At 43.1% G+C, this 16,688-nt stretch overlaps 1 protein-coding gene across 1 annotated transcript in view; it reads right to left on the reverse strand.

Moving 5' to 3' along the window:
• The window catches only part of ADAMTS17 (ADAM metallopeptidase with thrombospondin type 1 motif 17), a 181,479-nt gene that overhangs the window by 144,804 nt on the left and 19,987 nt on the right, over positions 1–16,688 (reverse strand). Inside the window, exon 4 of the mRNA XM_051628580.1 lies at positions 10,527–10,699. Within this exon, the coding sequence (XP_051484540.1) occupies positions 10,527–10,699 (173 nt within the window). The remainder of the gene's footprint in view (positions 1–10,526; positions 10,700–16,688) is intronic.

The raw sequence follows: 16,688 nt of genomic DNA on the forward strand, positions 1-16,688 counted from the left end.
AATAATAGTTGAAGGTAATTATGACAAAAGTTAGACATTTCTCCTTCAAAAACATGACCCAAACCAAAGCCATATGGGTTGTGATACTACACTTAATAAAATAAATACTTTTCTCAATAAAATACATACTTTTTAAGAGCTACTGTGTAACCACTGTAACAGTTTCACATGCTACAGTGTAGCTAATACATTTCAAGAAAAACAGAGTAGGTTTGCTCCTGCTATACTGGGCTTCACCACCTGTCCAATTTGTCACTGACTAATCTGAGCTAGATTCACCCTTCAGGAAAAAAAAAATTAAAAAAAATAAAGATACAAGCTAGTTGCAGAAACAAAACTACTTTTAACTGGAATAAACAAGAGAAACAATGAAGAAGTAACAAAGGAAATAATAGAAATATTCCAGAGGAGCTCTAAACATAAACCAAAGTCTCAAGAACTTGGACATACGTTATGAAGCATCCAAACAGTATGAATCTTTAGCATTTAAATATCAGAGATATCTGAATGCAAGATGAAATAATGGTGTGTTTTAGACTTCAGGAAATAGAATGGAAAAGCAATTTCCCTCTGTTATTTTCATATCTTATATAAGAGAATAGTAATAAGGCAGCACATAATGACACAAGCCTCGGGAAATACAAAAATAGCACCGGAAACTACCTTACTACTTTCTCCAGATTTTGCATTCCAGCTCAGATACTTCACCTCATTTTTATAGGTTAGAACATAAGATCTTAATTAATGCCAGAATTTTATTCCACCCCTTTCTCTATGTACAAATGCTTTAACTGGACTATATCAAAAAATGGTGAGGAAGGGGTTTACTTTTAAAAGGTATAAAATACTGCACAATAAATATCACACAATAACCTTTAGATTAATATTGTATTCCCTACTCACTGAAAAAAACAAAATCAAGACCACTGAAGAGAAACTTTTGACTAATGGGAGACAGGATTTGGCTCCAGGTAAGCTATATTCTTTACTCACATCTCATTTGGCTAGGAATATCACTCAGGCTCAGCTAACTTCCTACAACAAACCCAAGACATGAACACATTTTGTTTTCAACACTTACTATTTTTCCTATTTGTGCAAATACTCAGGAATGTGCTCAATGTAAGTGTGTTCTTAAGCTCTGCAGTGTTTGGGTTTGGATTTAAGCACACACGTAAACGTTTCCTATAATTTAGGCACAGACTGCAAGACAGACACTACTCAGTGTTTGACCCACTGACCTTCAGTATGAGCACAATAAGCCATTTATCTGCCCCTCGGCTGGTATACAAATGCATACAAGTGCTGGTATTATTTGCTTAGCTCGGGGGTATGCTGGTAGAGTAGCTAAGGCCTCTCACTAGGGACCTGGGGGAATAAACTTGACACTTGCAGAGGAGGGCTCTGACAGTTGACATATGTGTAAATGGAGACCTGGACATTCAGCTGAGAGGGTCAATGGGGCATCATGCTCATCAAGTCAGCCTCTCTACAGAGGCTAACAAGCATTTCCCTGTGATGGATGCCTTTGATTTGCCTAGCTCACTGCTAGCTCTAGCCATCCCATAATATTTCTACTCATAAAGTGAGGGTACAGCAAACAGGTTCTTATTATTAAGCCCCATCAGAGCAGACAAGCTGCCTGCCCCCAGACCCAGCACAGAGAGATGCAAACACCACTGACTTCAAAAGGCAGTTTTCACTGGCAAAACTTGCATAGCAAGAACCAGCTACTGCAGAGTTTATCATGTCATTTTGAAGGTTGTCAGCCCTTCTTCCTCTTCTCCTGGGTTCTCTGTCCTAAGGATAACTTTACTGCATTTGTATTTGCATCCATCAGTGATCTAAGAAGAATTCAACCTAGCTAGCAGCAGCAACAATTGGATACAATTTGGATAAAATTAAAAAAAAAGACACTAGGCATGCTAAAGAGGCTTTATTTTGCTTGTTTATTCAAGCTTTGTTTGCTTATTTTCTTAAATTAAGAGCAAAGAAGCCCCAGACTGATGGCAGTTTGTGTTGCCTAGAAGGAACGATAACCTTTCCCTCTGTTAAATAAGCCTGACTGGTACAAACGACTGTTATACTTCAGCACAGCTAGAGCATTCAAACACAACCCACCTAGAGGAGAGAGAGCGAGCCTTTCTCATCAGAGATCTGCTCCAGAGAGCTCTGCCTCCACCCCCCACTCCGATCATCTCAGAGGCTGAACCAGACTTTTCAGTCCAGGAGCTGACTGGATTAAAAGGGAGACACTTACTTGGATGCGGTCGGGCCGGCTCCCCTGCACTGCAATCAGTACTTTAATGTGTGTACAGGCAAACATCGTGTGTCTTGCCCGACACCACCGTGCTGGGCTGCCAGCCTCTGGCAATGACAGGCTGCTAATCTTCGCTGTGGCACAAATCCAGCTCTGTAAGCAAGAAATGTTCCTCCCTATGTTTTAGGACAGACAGCACGCTGAATTTTGAAGATGTGGTGGTAGCAAAAGCAGCAGTGCATATGCTTAAAGAGTTGTTTACGTATAAGAATAAATCTCTAAATAGATTTCCTTTCTTCCCTCAGCCTCTCCTCCCTCCCTCCTTCCTTCCCTCCCGCCTTCCCTCAGCCCTCCTGCCTTCCCTCAGCCTCTCCTCCCTCCTTCCTTCCCTCAGCCTCTCGTCCCTCCCTCCTTCCTTCCTTCCCTCAGCCTCTCCTCCCTCCCTCCTTCCTTCCTTCCCTCAGCCTCTCCTCCCTCCCTCCCTCCTTCCTTCCCTCAGCCTCTCCTCCCTCCCTCCTTCCTTCCTTCCCTCAGCCTCTCCTCCTCCCTCCCTCCTTCCCTCAGCCTCTCCTCCCTCCCTCCTTCCTTCCTTCCCTCAGCCTCTCCTCCCTCCCTCCTTCCTTCCTTCCCTCAGCCTCTCCTCCCTCCCTCCTTCCTTCCTTCCCTCAGCCTCTCCTCCCTCCTTCCTTCCTTCCCTCAGCCTCTCCTCCCTCCTTCCTTCCTTCCCTCAGCCTCTCCTCCCTCCTTCCTTCCTTCCCTCAGCCTCTCCTCCCTCCTTCCTTCCTTCCCTCAGCCTCTCCTCCCTCCTTCCTTCCTTCCTTCCCTCAGCCTCTCCTCCCTCCTTCCTTCCTTCCTTCCCTCAGCCTCTCCTCCCTCCTTCCTTCCTTCCCTCAGCCTCTCCTCCTTCCTTCCTTCCTTCCCTCAGCCTCTCCTCCCTCCTTCCTTCCTTCCTTCCCTCAGCCTCTCCTCCCTCCTTCCCGCCTTCCCTCAGCCCTCCTGCCTCCCTCCCTCCCTCCCTCCTCCCCCCTCTCCAGAAGCATCAACAGCTTTCCTGCTGGGCTCTGCTGTGTCCTGTGGTGGGGCCACTGCAGAACCGGTTGGAACCGGCTGTGTCCAGCATGAGGCAGCCCCGGTCTCTCAGAGAGGCCCCTGCAGCATGCTGCTGCCCCCAATACAGCGCCCCTTTAAATGACCAAGGCCGAAAGAAGGACACACTGTGTCAAAGCACGGTCTTTTAGGCTAGAAGGAACCCACTGAGAGGACAACCAGACCTTAAATGACTTGATGAATAAATAGGAGACTGAGCTCATCACAGCCATTTTGGCAGCACACAGCCAGCATTAAACCCGACTGTGCAAGGTTGTGCCCAAAGGAAGCCTTCTCATGGAATCCAAGTGTCTTTAAAATAATAGAACTCAAATCCACAGGTACTTCCTGCTAGGAATTGAATTCCATCATGGCAGAGACCACCTTCTGCCCTTCTCACCAAGCCTACAAGGAAACCATCACCCACAGACTCAACGAGTCAAAGCCATCCAGACACCACGTCCAACTGGCTGACATCGGCACAAGAGCCAACAGTGCCAAATGAGGTGGCTGAGATAACTGGTTCCAAGGGAGGAGGAGTGGGATTTGCTAGAGCAGATGTTCTCAAGATTTCCTGCTGCACGGATAGCAGGCATTAATAGACAGACTGATTCACAGACAACTCCCTTCCCGCTCTCAATACTATGGGCCACCCTCCCCTAAGCCTGCAATTTCATCACGCCCTTGAGGCTGCTGTGACCACTTCCAACAGTGGAAAAGTAAAAATATTCGGGGTATTTTTGAATCTTTTCACAAAACGAGGCAGCTGGGAACACAAGCATCAGCAGCATGAAATGTGCTAACACTCTGTGGTGGAACAAAATGCCAAGGTTGCTGGTTTAGGAGATCACCACAGTGTCAGAAAGCAGCCAGGCTGGAAGACCAATGGAGGTTCTTGGTCACTGGGCTGAAGGTGAGGGATGTGGAAAGTTGTCAATGTCACTCAAGTGGGGTCATGAGCACTTGTTGCAGGTGAACTTCTACATTGTGTTGACTTCCATTCTTTGAGGAGTCATCGCTTTGGAAACAGAAGGAGGTATAGTAAAGAAGCACACAAAACAGACAGAAAAATGGAAGGGAAAGTGCAGAAGAGCAAGAAGAAGAATAAAACCAATTTCTGACACTTCCCTCCTTCACCTGCATATTCCTGACAAAGCTTTACTGCACAAAATGCCCTAGAGAAAACAAAAGCTTGAAGCCTGAGCCATCCCTCTCCTCCTCCTGTTTGCATTCCTCCTGCCTTTCTTTCTCCTTGTAGCTTTGACATGGAAGGGACAGAATAAATACAGCTTTGGCATGAGCTGTCCAGGCCTGCCCCAGCATGCATAAAGCACAACCCAGACATGAGGAATTGGGCTAAGAGAGGAACTAACTACATCAGTTTAATTTTTTTTTAATTCTCAAGAGCTTCCTCTGCAGGTGGATGGGGAGGGAGATGTGTGTGTTTCAGATGTTTCAAAGTTCAGAACAGCAACCCTGAGGGTAAATTGTCTTTTTTACTTTTTTCTTCCTTAAGTATTGCAGTCAGGCAGGAGCCTCCCCATTGCCTTGGCTGCTAGACAACGTCTGAACAGCAGAAGCATTAGTCAGGTTACTGAGGTTGTCTTTCACTTGTTTTGAGAAGTGCTATAGGATTTCTAACACCCACCTAAAGCCAAGCTTTCAAATTACTCCATTAAACATTATGAAAAAGAACATATTCATGGCTCTTTATAAGATGGAGTTGACATAAGTCTTTCTCCTGGGGCAGCTGGAGAAAACGAGAAATCTGTAGACAGTGATCAAATATTTATATCCTTTTTTCCTTACATCCCTGTCCCCATCATGAAAATTCCAGATCAGGGTAAGGGAGCTGATTATCAGTGGCAGCTCTGGAGTGTCTATGTGCCAGGCCCCAAGAGCAGAGAGATATAAATCCATCAATGCATGCATGATAAAAATGATTTTATCTGCTTCTTTAGCACAGAAAAATCTCTCACAGGGGAAATCCAAAATGAAAAACGATCTGCAGAGCATAAAATAAGGCTTCAGATAGTAAACCAGTATTATTCCTAAAGAACATAAAAAATTTTCCCTCTTAATCACATCCAAAAGATCACTAACTTCAAGTTACTGCTTGCTGTTGCAAAGAGCCTTCCACACTAACTGCATGGCTTAGCAACAGCTGCAGGAGAACTAACACATACTACAGGAACTTATCCCTGTGTGTTGTATTCTCTCAGAAAAAAAGCAAGCTCAAAACCAAACCATAGTTGTCATTTATTCCAAAAAAACCCCAAACAACAAAAAATGCACTTAGGAGAGAGAAAAAACCCAAACCCTCTTTTTTTAGGTTTCAAAACCTAGAGAAAGCAGCTTTTAAATCCCTATGTTGTGGTCTTGGAAATTCAGACATCTGTCCCTAAGTGCTCAGAGGGTCAATTTGAGTGGAACCTGGTCTGTAAATTAAGCTCTGCACAATTGCAAGGAGCCAACACTCAACTTGCTGTTCAGGTACTAGCTAAAACCAGGCACTCCTCATCATTAAAAACACTAAGGCCACAGACAGAACTTTCCAAAGGGTCTCATACCTCATTTATCATATGCTTCAGAATCATTTGAACCAGTTTTCTCCAGGAAGCTGAAGGTATAAGTCTTGAAGACCAGGCACAGTAGAGGCCAGTGCAGTTGGCCTGTCTATGAGGACAGAGAATCTCTCAGATTCTCTCTGGCCATTTCTCTCAGATGAAAAGAAAACACAAGAGGAAACAAAACCATCAAACTCCTGCAAGAAAGCAGTGCCTACCTCAGTGCTTTGGAACCTGCTCCTGAATCAAGCCCAAAACATCAGTTGCTGTAAGCAGATGCACAGAAATGCAGGGAAAAGGAAAAGAGAAAGCCAGTGCACTGGTCATCCAACTAGCTCCTTGCTGAGAAAGCTGAAGTTCAGTTTAGATGAAGCCATGAAGTGTCACAAGAGCAACACAGGACTTCATAAGAAACAGAACATCCATCCAAACAGCCTCCATGTGGATGAAATGCAATGGGAAATTATAGTTGCCAAATGCAGACTAACAAAATAAGTGAGTGAAATAAGCATGTTTTCCCATGAAAGCACTTTGTTTTGGCATTTAGAAGATATTCTAAACACTGGACACTACTGAAGAAGGGCATGAACAGGAGATGCACTCAAGCCAAAGGTTGCAAAGGGGAGACAAGAACTGAAATGCAAACATTGCAACACCATGCCAAAGCTCAGTAACAAGGGAGTTTAACTTAGAAAAAGAAATCAGTATCTATATTTAAGCACGTGGGTTTGCTTTTCTATAATTCTGCTGACCTCTCTCCTTGTCCATGTCATTGTATTAAGCATGCCCATAAACTCACTGCCTTCCTAGGGCTGCAGATGTACATGGTGGCACTTGACTATTTCTTTATCAGCTTTTTTTTTTTTTTTTAACATTATCACAAAGCCACCAGGAATCACCCATTAGGAAAACTGTGCTGAATCAAATACCTTGCCAGAAAACAAGAAAATATTTCATTTTAGAGGTGGTGACTTCAGAAAAGTTAACTCAAAGCCCTGGAGCCATGCTTGTTCCTACTTATACACTACAGAGTACCTTACAGGGAAATTCTTCCATGAGCTTGGAAAAATCTGTCTTACAAGTTCAAATATGAGTTTAGTTAATGGAAGAGCTTGCACCTCTACAATGAAATTCAGGAAAAAAAAAAAGTGCCTTTAATGTGAATCTATTCTCTGTCCATGGGGATGGTCAGAAGTGCAGAACATCCTTAAAAACACAGTATTAGCTATATGAAGTACTACCCATTATTTTGGGGTTGCCAAAGGGGTTTTCTGTGTTTCTTAGGTGTTATTCTAGAGAAGGGTGGTGGGTTTTTTCCCTAAGATTCTCATTTACCAAGGGAGTAGTAAAACAGTATTTTGTAATGCTGACTTTTCTCCCCTTCAGAAATTCTTGTAACATAAATAGATATTAAATACTTTAAGGCAGATCACTTTATTTAAAATGTCTATAAATATAAAATGCATTAATAAGACCTCTTAATGCTTGTTTTGTGGTTTGACAGTAAACGTAATGGCTCACAGAGAGGAGTTAAGTTAATATACCCCTGACCAGTAATGTTCTATTTGCTTAAATACAAGCATCCATGCCAAAATTAACATTCTGGTTTCTTTTAGAGGCAGCCCGCCATCCTGGCGTGTAGCTGAATAAGCACTGCCTAATATCACGGGGCAAATCCTGCCCCCCAACTAATGTCACAGAAGGCTGACAGAAGTCATACCAAGGCAGGCAAGAAACAAAGATCCCAAGCAGCCAGGAGGCCTTCACTGGCACGGTTGCATGGGGCACAACCCATCCTGCACCAGAAGGGGATGTCCCAGATGTTGCTCAGGGTTGTACTATTCCTCATATCAGTTTTACACATGAGAAACTATCACAGGAACTTTCACTGTGGATAGTTCAGGCACTACCAGAAGAGTGTGGCTGAGTGAAGAGGTCAGCTGAGGCTAAACCACATGACTGTGCCTCTCTCTTCCTGAAATATATTTTCTGAATTATTCTTCAGTGTCTTCAGCTTTCATTGTGGCAAATGCAATGTTAAAATCCCCTTTGGTTTCATCTTGATTTACAGTCTCAGAATAACAGATTTATGCCATGATGACATCTGTGTGTTTGCCTGTTATGATTCCTCAGTATCTTCTGATCTGGCCAGCCACTCACAACCAATTTCCTCAGCAAGGCAGGAATAGCCTGAAAGCTATTACGCTCCTACAAATGGGAATGTAGGTGGCCAGATGAAGGAGAGAGTCTCTGTCAGTGCTCCTCTGAAGGCTGAAAAGCTGAAACACAAATTCAAATCCTACCAGACAACAAGAAAAATCACATGGGTGAGCCCCTAGGAGCAATGACTTAACAGTGGGAAGCATTTCAGCTGGACTTCACACCTTAGATGTCAGATGAGTGTGTTCCTCAGCCAAGACTCCCCTTCCACGTGCACTCTCTAGTGTCTAATAAAGGGGTGAGCTCACACTACAGCATCAGAACCTAGCTTAAAAGTCCATCAGCCAAATCCATTGGAAACTAAGCTTCAATATTTGTTTAGAGAACCCATCCCATCTATCAGCACCTCTCCATAAATATATATATTCACACCTGGCAAGCTGATGTTGGTGACATGTTCCGCAGTACTCCTCAGCCTGGAGACACAACAGCATTCATGGCCATCTTTTATTTAGGATTTGGTCTACCAGGGTACTCAACCTTAATCTTCACAGGCTCATAAAGCTATACAATAAAATAATTGACCTTTTGGCACTTGGATCAAGAGAGATGACTAGACATGTTTTAAGAGCTCCCACAGCCATGATGCCTTGTCCCAGCCCCAGGAGAACTGCAGGGCACAATGGCAGATTTTTACCATCTCACTGATGAATCAGTACAGAAAAGATTTTAGGACTACCCCTGGGTTGCCACTGCAAACAAAAATGCAAACATCACCTCTCTTGATGTCCCAAGCATTTAACATGGGGAAGAAACTCAGCCTTCACACATACATTATATCTGAATATGCACTTCTGTTAGGTCAAAAAGTGACTTGAGGAGCAGATTTGTTCAGAGCTGAATGTGACTTGTGTTCTGCCTGCTTACTGCAAAGCTGATATATGAATTTAAAGGTGAAGGGTAGTGACTTTGAGAAGAATAAGACTCTTGTGCCCCCAGGAAAGGCATCCTTAAAATCTAGAACAAGTAGACCCTGAAGTGATGGTGGCATGAATGGATAAGGCGCAAGAAGATATTTCCTACAAAACTGTCTAAATCAATGTAGAGACACAATGAAGCCCTAAGTCACTGACTACCTACAGCAGGGTAAGAGACAAAATAAAAGGTAGGAAGAAAGAAAATAGTAAAGTGGCTTGTTAATTGAAAAGACTCGTTAAACAAACTCCTGCCTAACCAGCAAAGCATTTCACTACAGGAGGGCTCCCTCACACCAGTGCTTGATAAAGGAATACAAGACCTTGTAAGAAGCTGTTGTCCCATAGCTGGATTATACCTTGAGCATCCATCACTCAGCTCTCACTGGGATGCATGACTAGTCAATTACTATTAAGAACTGTTATTTTTTTGCAAGCCAATTTGCTGCTTATTAACAATATATCAGTAGTCAGGAGAATGAGCTGATCCTGAATGTTAGCACGTGCAAAAAAAAATACAAGCTTCCCCCAAGAATTCCTTGTGCAAATACCTCCAGAAGGGCCCCTGTTGTCTCTGAGCTGAGTTTTCAGCATCCACATCCAATTTGGCCATTATCTCTTTATTGGCACAGCCAACAAGTGAGCGCTCATGGTGAGAGACTCTGTGTTCCCTTATTGACCGAGACAGAAGGCTTCACGACTAGGACAGCTAACAAATTAACACCCACACTTCAGATGAGCTTGCAATTTCAAAAAGCTCTCATCACTCCTGGCAGATTCTCTGCAGAGTTTCTAGAACACTTCTGAAGCCCAACTCCATCAACTATTCAGAGGTACCACCAGCTTCACTTCATGTAGCACAAGAAGTCCTGGGGTAAAGGAAATGATCAGCTGGCAGTTTGGTGATGTCTGCCATGTTTTTTGCAACAAGGGAGGCAGCCATTTTCATTATGTAAAAATCAGAGAGAAGTGTTTCTAACTAACTTAAAGCCAGGTTCTCTGCTGGAAATCAATATGACTGCTGTCTGCAATAATGCTTTGCCTGTCTGCTGTGACCATGACCCACAGAGAAATATCCCTTTTGAAACAGATATGCTATGGAGATCTTCAGGATCTCAAGAAACATCAGGTGAGACAAGACCATCTATCCACTCTGGGATACTCTCTTCCTAGGTAAACCATAGTAATACAAAAAACATGGGTGAAAATACCTCTCCTGAAAAATCACAGAATATTTCCTAACTGAAAACTTGAAATTTCAATCTCAAAAATGTTTTCACTTGTGATGCCCTAAGGCAAATACAGGGGATTGCAGACAGGGGAGAAGAGGCACATAACACAAGGAAACCAAAACCTTTCCTCATACCTCAAAGTCAAAACAGTTACCCAGTTCAGCTGTCAAGGAATCCAGCTTTAACCTGCCCTGGATATGATTTCTTTATTCTTGCTTCTTCTTTTGAAAGTAAAGTGCCTACTTACCATATTCATAACTGTGAGGATGAATCTTTGGGCAGCCTCTGCACCATGGTATTGGACCATATCAGCATCTGCCACCACCAGAGTTTCTACTGTGTACTCATTGGTAAGTCGAATGGCATTTCTTCTCTCCCTCCAGTCATTGGTTGTTTTCATTTTCTTTTGTCTCTTCTTTTCTAAAAGTCAAAATACTTATTAAGGCTGGCAGATCATAATCAATTGCAATGACCTTTAATTAGTGTCCTTTTAGTGATTAAAAGAAGCAACCAAGAGCTTCCATTGCAAGCACATCTGTGTGCAGATTTCTATGAGATGACCAGATTACATGCAAATAGGAAAGAGCTTGGGAAAAGAGAAGTTCAAACAATAACAGAGTAGCTGTAATTCAAAGCGAGAAAAAAAACCCACAAACATACCCTTGCAAAAATTTCAGAAACTGGAAATCCTGCTTGTAAAAAAAGTAACATTCCACTATAATGGAACAAGCGGTAATTAAGGAAAAATCCGGTAAAGAAAACTTTAGGATAGGAGACTGTGCTTTGGGATGCAACACATCTAGACTCTGCAGGTTCTCCTTAGCCAGGGAAGTTTTAAGATATTCCTGGAGTCAGTATTTCCGTAAGTTGTATTTTCACTTGCTACCAGCATCACTAAACCAACGTAACAGGACACAAGATAGACACTCAAAAATTTTACATTAAGTTAGGTTGTTTTGGAACATGTGTTACTGGCCAACTGCAGAAGTCTCTGGATGAAACCCAGAGGTGCAGAAGGTCAGGCTAGATAAGACCTTCTCAAGCTTTCTTTGCTCATTTATTGCTATTGGCACGAACAGCAGCAGCTGCAGCCATCGGCCACCTACATGCAGAGCTCACTTGCCTCTTTGTTGGGGCATGTAAACCAAACAGTAGGGACTTCCCAGACCAGCTGATCCTTGGTGAATTTAAGTTACAAGAACCTGTGAAAATGACCCATTCTAAGGACCACAAGGGGAAGCAGTGGCCAGCTACCGTTAACACAAAAATTAAAACACAGAAGTTAAACCTCCCTTCCTCCAAACTAAGGGACCAATGTATTAGTAATTTGTCCTCTCCTAAACTGAAAGATTAGATGTGTTTCACAGCCCAAAGGCAGATCTGAAAAGCAGCTGAGGCATGAACAAAGGGGAAATTAAGTTCAGATCTGAAATTAAATCTACTTGGTTAATTGCAGTCACGAAAAAGATATTCATGTTTTCAATTGTAAAATGAAAGAAAAGCAAATGAAGTCATTAGAGCAGATTTATTCTGCAATAAGAAACAAACTGCCAAGACTCACTGAAATTACATCTCTGCTTACTGCTCAGCCTGCAGTATGCTATGGATGAGATACTGACACTGGGATTAATGCCGATTCTTTCCAATGAAAAAGGGAGCAGAACACACAACAGGTTCTGAAGCAGTATAAACGCGGCATTCAGTGCAAAACTGACACAGGACAGACCATAATGGATGATCAGATACCTCTTATGTCACACTACTCATGCTGCTCATTTCCCAGAGCAGAGAACCCCTTTTTAGTTTTCTGAAGCTTTAACTCAGCAAAGCCTCATTCCACAGCAGGCAGATCTGAGTTAGCACTCACTGATCCCATTTTTCTACAGCCTGTTTACCAGCTCTCTTCCATAATTCAGCTTGAATTTCCTTTTTTTCCCAGGCTGGTAAAAATACTTGCATCCAGATCATCAGTCTTACCTGCCTGACCCTATTGTATTCAGGGTGATCAACTCCATCAGCTGTAAGCCACAAAGCCAGACTGAAATGGACTCCCTGCCTTCTGCTCACTCATATATTTTCGGTCTTGTCAATACACACATTTGCACACGTCCATCCCATATCCCCGTTCTGAGTTGTCTGCCACTCAGCACATCTAGCTCTGCACATGCTTTTCTGCCCAAGGCATCAACTGTCAATGCTGGGTACATATTTTAAACTGAGAAAACAACCATGAAATTTGACTTGAATCTATTTTTAAAAGATTTTGGGAAGATCGCCCTTGGGTCTAAAAAGACAGAGAGGGGCCCACAGAGAAGCAAAAAATGTAAATTTGGGGTGCTCATAAATAAGAGAAGCTACATGCCAGCAGCAGAGATGGAAATAACCAAGTTTCAAGGCTTGTTTTCACACAGACTGCAGGACAGCTACAGAAAAGTGCTCAATCATGACAAAGCCACCCGAGCACAGTGGATCTGTATGTTTTTAAGTGCTGCAGAAAGGCAATAAAATAGACCCATTCAGCTAGGGTTGGAAGGGACCCTATAGATCATCTAGATCCAATCGCCTGCATGGGCAGGGACACCTCCCATTAGATCAGGTTGCTCACAGCCCCATCCAACCTGCCCTTGAACACTTCCAGGGATGGGGCTTCCACAACTTCCCTGTGTCAGTGTCTCACCAACCTCATACTAAAAAATGTCTTCCTGATGTCTAACCTAAATCTCTCTTTCTCCAGTTTTGATCCATTACCCCTGGCCCTCTCGCTACAAGTCCTTGTAAAAAGTCCCTCCCCAGCTTTCCTGTTAGCCCCCCTATTTCCTTCCCCAATGCCACAGCATGGAAGCTCCAGGCTTCTCAACTCCTCTGACTTGGGAAGATATTCAGTGGGAAGCTCATTAAACATATACCTGGTCACAATAGGGCAAGTTTTACTGAGCCAAAACCTACAGTTGGGATAAAAGAAAATGGAGTGACTACACCAGAGAAGGAAAGATGAACGCACCTTCAATTTGCTGTGAAATGGAAATTACTTCACCCAACTCGTGTGAAAAAGCTCCCATGTATGTTTGTTCATTTCATCCAATTCATCCAACCATCCCTCCCTCTGCACATGGTTTTAGCTGCAGTAATTTCAAGGTTATCATGTAAATACCGCGGGAGAAATCAGAGAAAAATAAAGCAAATTATTCCAGTAAGAACACTGACATTTTGGGTCTCGCTGCCAGCAATTAGAATGTTCCTGCAAGTTTCAGCACTTCTCCATCAAATTGATATTGTGGCAATCCCCTAAAAAATTAAGTTTTCAGCTGATGTAAATCTTCTACCTATATAGAAGTTGCTTTAACAGGGGCTAGGCCTAAACTCACATAAGTCTGGGTCTCTCATTGAATAAGCTGTGTAAAAAGGCTTGAGTGGAAGAAAATAAATTGAGAGTACTCTGGGTTTTCACTTCAAAAATCCTCTTTTTGGTGGAAAAGAAGCCACTTGTGTCAGAGGAGGAACTCACTATGCTACACTGTAGCTTGGACTCTGGGGAGAAGAGGTCACACCATGGTCATTTGCCATGGGATTGCCCAGCATGGTCCCTTCCTGCAGAGGCAGATGAAGGAATTGGTGAGGCTTTGCCAATTCCGCTCAGCACCTCCTCGCAGACGCAGCTGTACAACACTCTGCAAGGTGTGATTTCTGGAAAGCAGCAGCCTAAAGGGACTCCTGGCAAATCACTGGGTAGTCTTGCTTCACACAAAGCCTCTGGCCCCTATTCCTCCATGAGTTTTCCTTGAAGTTGTGGATTGGCTGCTTTCCACTGGATGGTAGGGATTAGAGGTGGTGTGTGGAAAACTACCACCCCACAGGCTTGCCTAGAAACACAACCAAAGTGACCTAACTGAGAGAATCTGGGCTCTTACTCTCATCCTCTCCCTCACGTTCTCCAAGTGTAAGCTTACCAGGCACTTACAACAGGCACCACGTAATGACCTCAAGGGAGCCTACAAAGAGCTCAGGGGGTCACCAATGATACACTGTAGAAAAGCTAAGGCAACACAAACTACTCAAACAGAAGTGTCATGTGTTACCTTCTCTCCTGGTTTTGGGATTTTCTTACAAGCTCGTAGCTCCTCTTTAGAGTAACTTTTCTTGATTCTTTTTGTCCTTGCAGAGGGCTACTTTCAGAGTGGCCTCTGCATCCTCCTGCCTACCACACACATGATTTTCCAGCATAATCAAAGCACATAAAGAAAACCCAACTATCATAGAATCATAGGGGTTGGAAGGGACCTTGAAAGATCATCTAGTCCAACCCCCCCGCCAGAGCAGGGTCACCTATAGTACATCACACAGGAAAGTGTCCAGGCGGGTTTTGCATGGATGAATCATTGCAAACAGAACAACAGAAATACACACAGCCCATATCACAGAAGTTTGATGAAGAGGAGAAAAAGATCCAAAATCAACAGTAAACATCCTCATTAAACACACCTGCAACTCATACCTGAGGTGAGTCAACTTTATAGAGGTATCAAAAAAACCCCCAAAATCCCATCCCTAGAGCCTCACATCCGAAATAAGCCAGCACAGAGAAGTCTCACTCCTGCCCCATGTGATTTATGGACTATGGGCAGAGAATCCCTCCATGAGTACATGAAACCCCAAACTAAAATAAACATCAGCCATTAAAACAAGGATTAAATGCCTGGTGGATTCTTTCTTTGAACAAACTGATGTTACAAATTTTGTGGTGCAGATGTTAAGTGTTAGTGTGAACGCATGAGAGGCCATAAAACATGGGCAGGAGCCTGTCAGAGGAGTTTACATTGTGGGGACCATACATAACCAAACTGCACACTATTTTAGAAGTCAGGTGTTCCCTGTTTAAGAGGTCAGACAATTTCATGTGAAATATGAGCTGAAACAGTCAATTGACAACACAGCACATACGTGCTGCGGGTGACTGGGTACAAGGGACATGACTCTTTTGCCAGTGACTGTGACAGTGTGTTAGAGAGCCTATCTGGCCAAAATTTCCACAAAATCCAGGACTGTTAGGTGATGGGAGAAGGGTGATACACCCCCAGATCCTCAGTATAAGATGGATGTAACACAAACTAATTAGCAGGTTTTTATTTACAGGCTCTTATCTTTCCTCGGCTAGTGACCTGCAAAACAACATGATCACATCACATTCTGCAGCCCAACAGCCTCTGCAGTCTTCCCAGAACGGCAAAAAACCATCATCCTCACTGCAACCAGGAACACAACAGATTTCCTCTGAAATCTTTGCAGAAAACTCCTTATGTGCAGTGCTTTTTATGGCAACTCAACAGATGTACAATTCCAAAGCAACCGCCCCAAATGACCTTTCGTATTACACACCAAAAACCCTGTCTAGCACTGTCTGGTTTTTGGCACATTCTTGCTGTAACTGCAGAGTCCCTTCCTGCTCCTCCTTCCAACAGTATTTCCCAGACTCATCTGAAAAGCAAGCTCTTCTCCTATAGCCTTCCACTATTTTTCTCCCTAACCTTCCCCTTTGTAATTTTAGCTACCTCATTCTAGTTAAACCTACTGAAAGTTTCTGGATGCAGTTCAACAAAAAGCCACAAATAAAAGTAAAATTGCAGAGTCCTTTCTGCAAGGCCAGGTTCCTCCCCAGAAGCTCTTTTCTACTGCTGCCTTAAAAATCCTGTCAAATTCTTCCTCAGGAAGCCCTCTGCTAACTTCCCTGCATGCATGACCCCCTTTAACATCTCTATACACCCACACAGGGAGAGCTAGCTCTGTTTTCCTTTTTGCTGAGAGTACCATGAGTGGGGCAAACAGCTAACATTAGTTTTCCCTTTGCCCCAGGAATTTCTAGAGAACCTTTCAGTGGAACTTGTATTAGGCAGGTTTCATTAGTGTCACTTGAAAATGAAACCCATCACCTCTGCAAAGCAAAAGAGAGAAAGAAAAAGGAGATCCTGCACATAAATCAAGCCTAGAAATTAAATTATGGAAGTTCTTTAGGTATATGCTTACTAGTTAACCTAAAACCATGTGTCACTCAGAAAAAGGACAAGAAGCCATGAAGTTTTTCTGATACCAGGCGCAGGACACAAACAGATCCTCAAGAGGCTATAAGTGTGTTGACATGATCATTATACTGCATCTACATCTCTTACACATTGCTAGAAACTCATTGGCATTTCATTTAGAAACTGCACTACTTTCAAAGAACTTTTCAAATCTAGTACAATTACTTGATTTCATTTCAAATCAGGAAGGCAAGGTAGAGCCCAGGGAGGAAGGGGAAACAGTGGAAGCTAGCAGCAGCACTTACATCCCACAACCACAGCAAAAGCAAAACATAAAAAGAATACAGGCAGGCTTCCTTCTTAGTTTGAATTAAGAACAATATGCTGTTAACTTC

This window comes from Apus apus, chromosome 10, assembly GCF_020740795.1.
Source record: "Apus apus isolate bApuApu2 chromosome 10, bApuApu2.pri.cur, whole genome shotgun sequence".
Lineage (NCBI taxonomy): Eukaryota > Metazoa > Chordata > Aves > Apodiformes > Apodidae > Apus > Apus apus.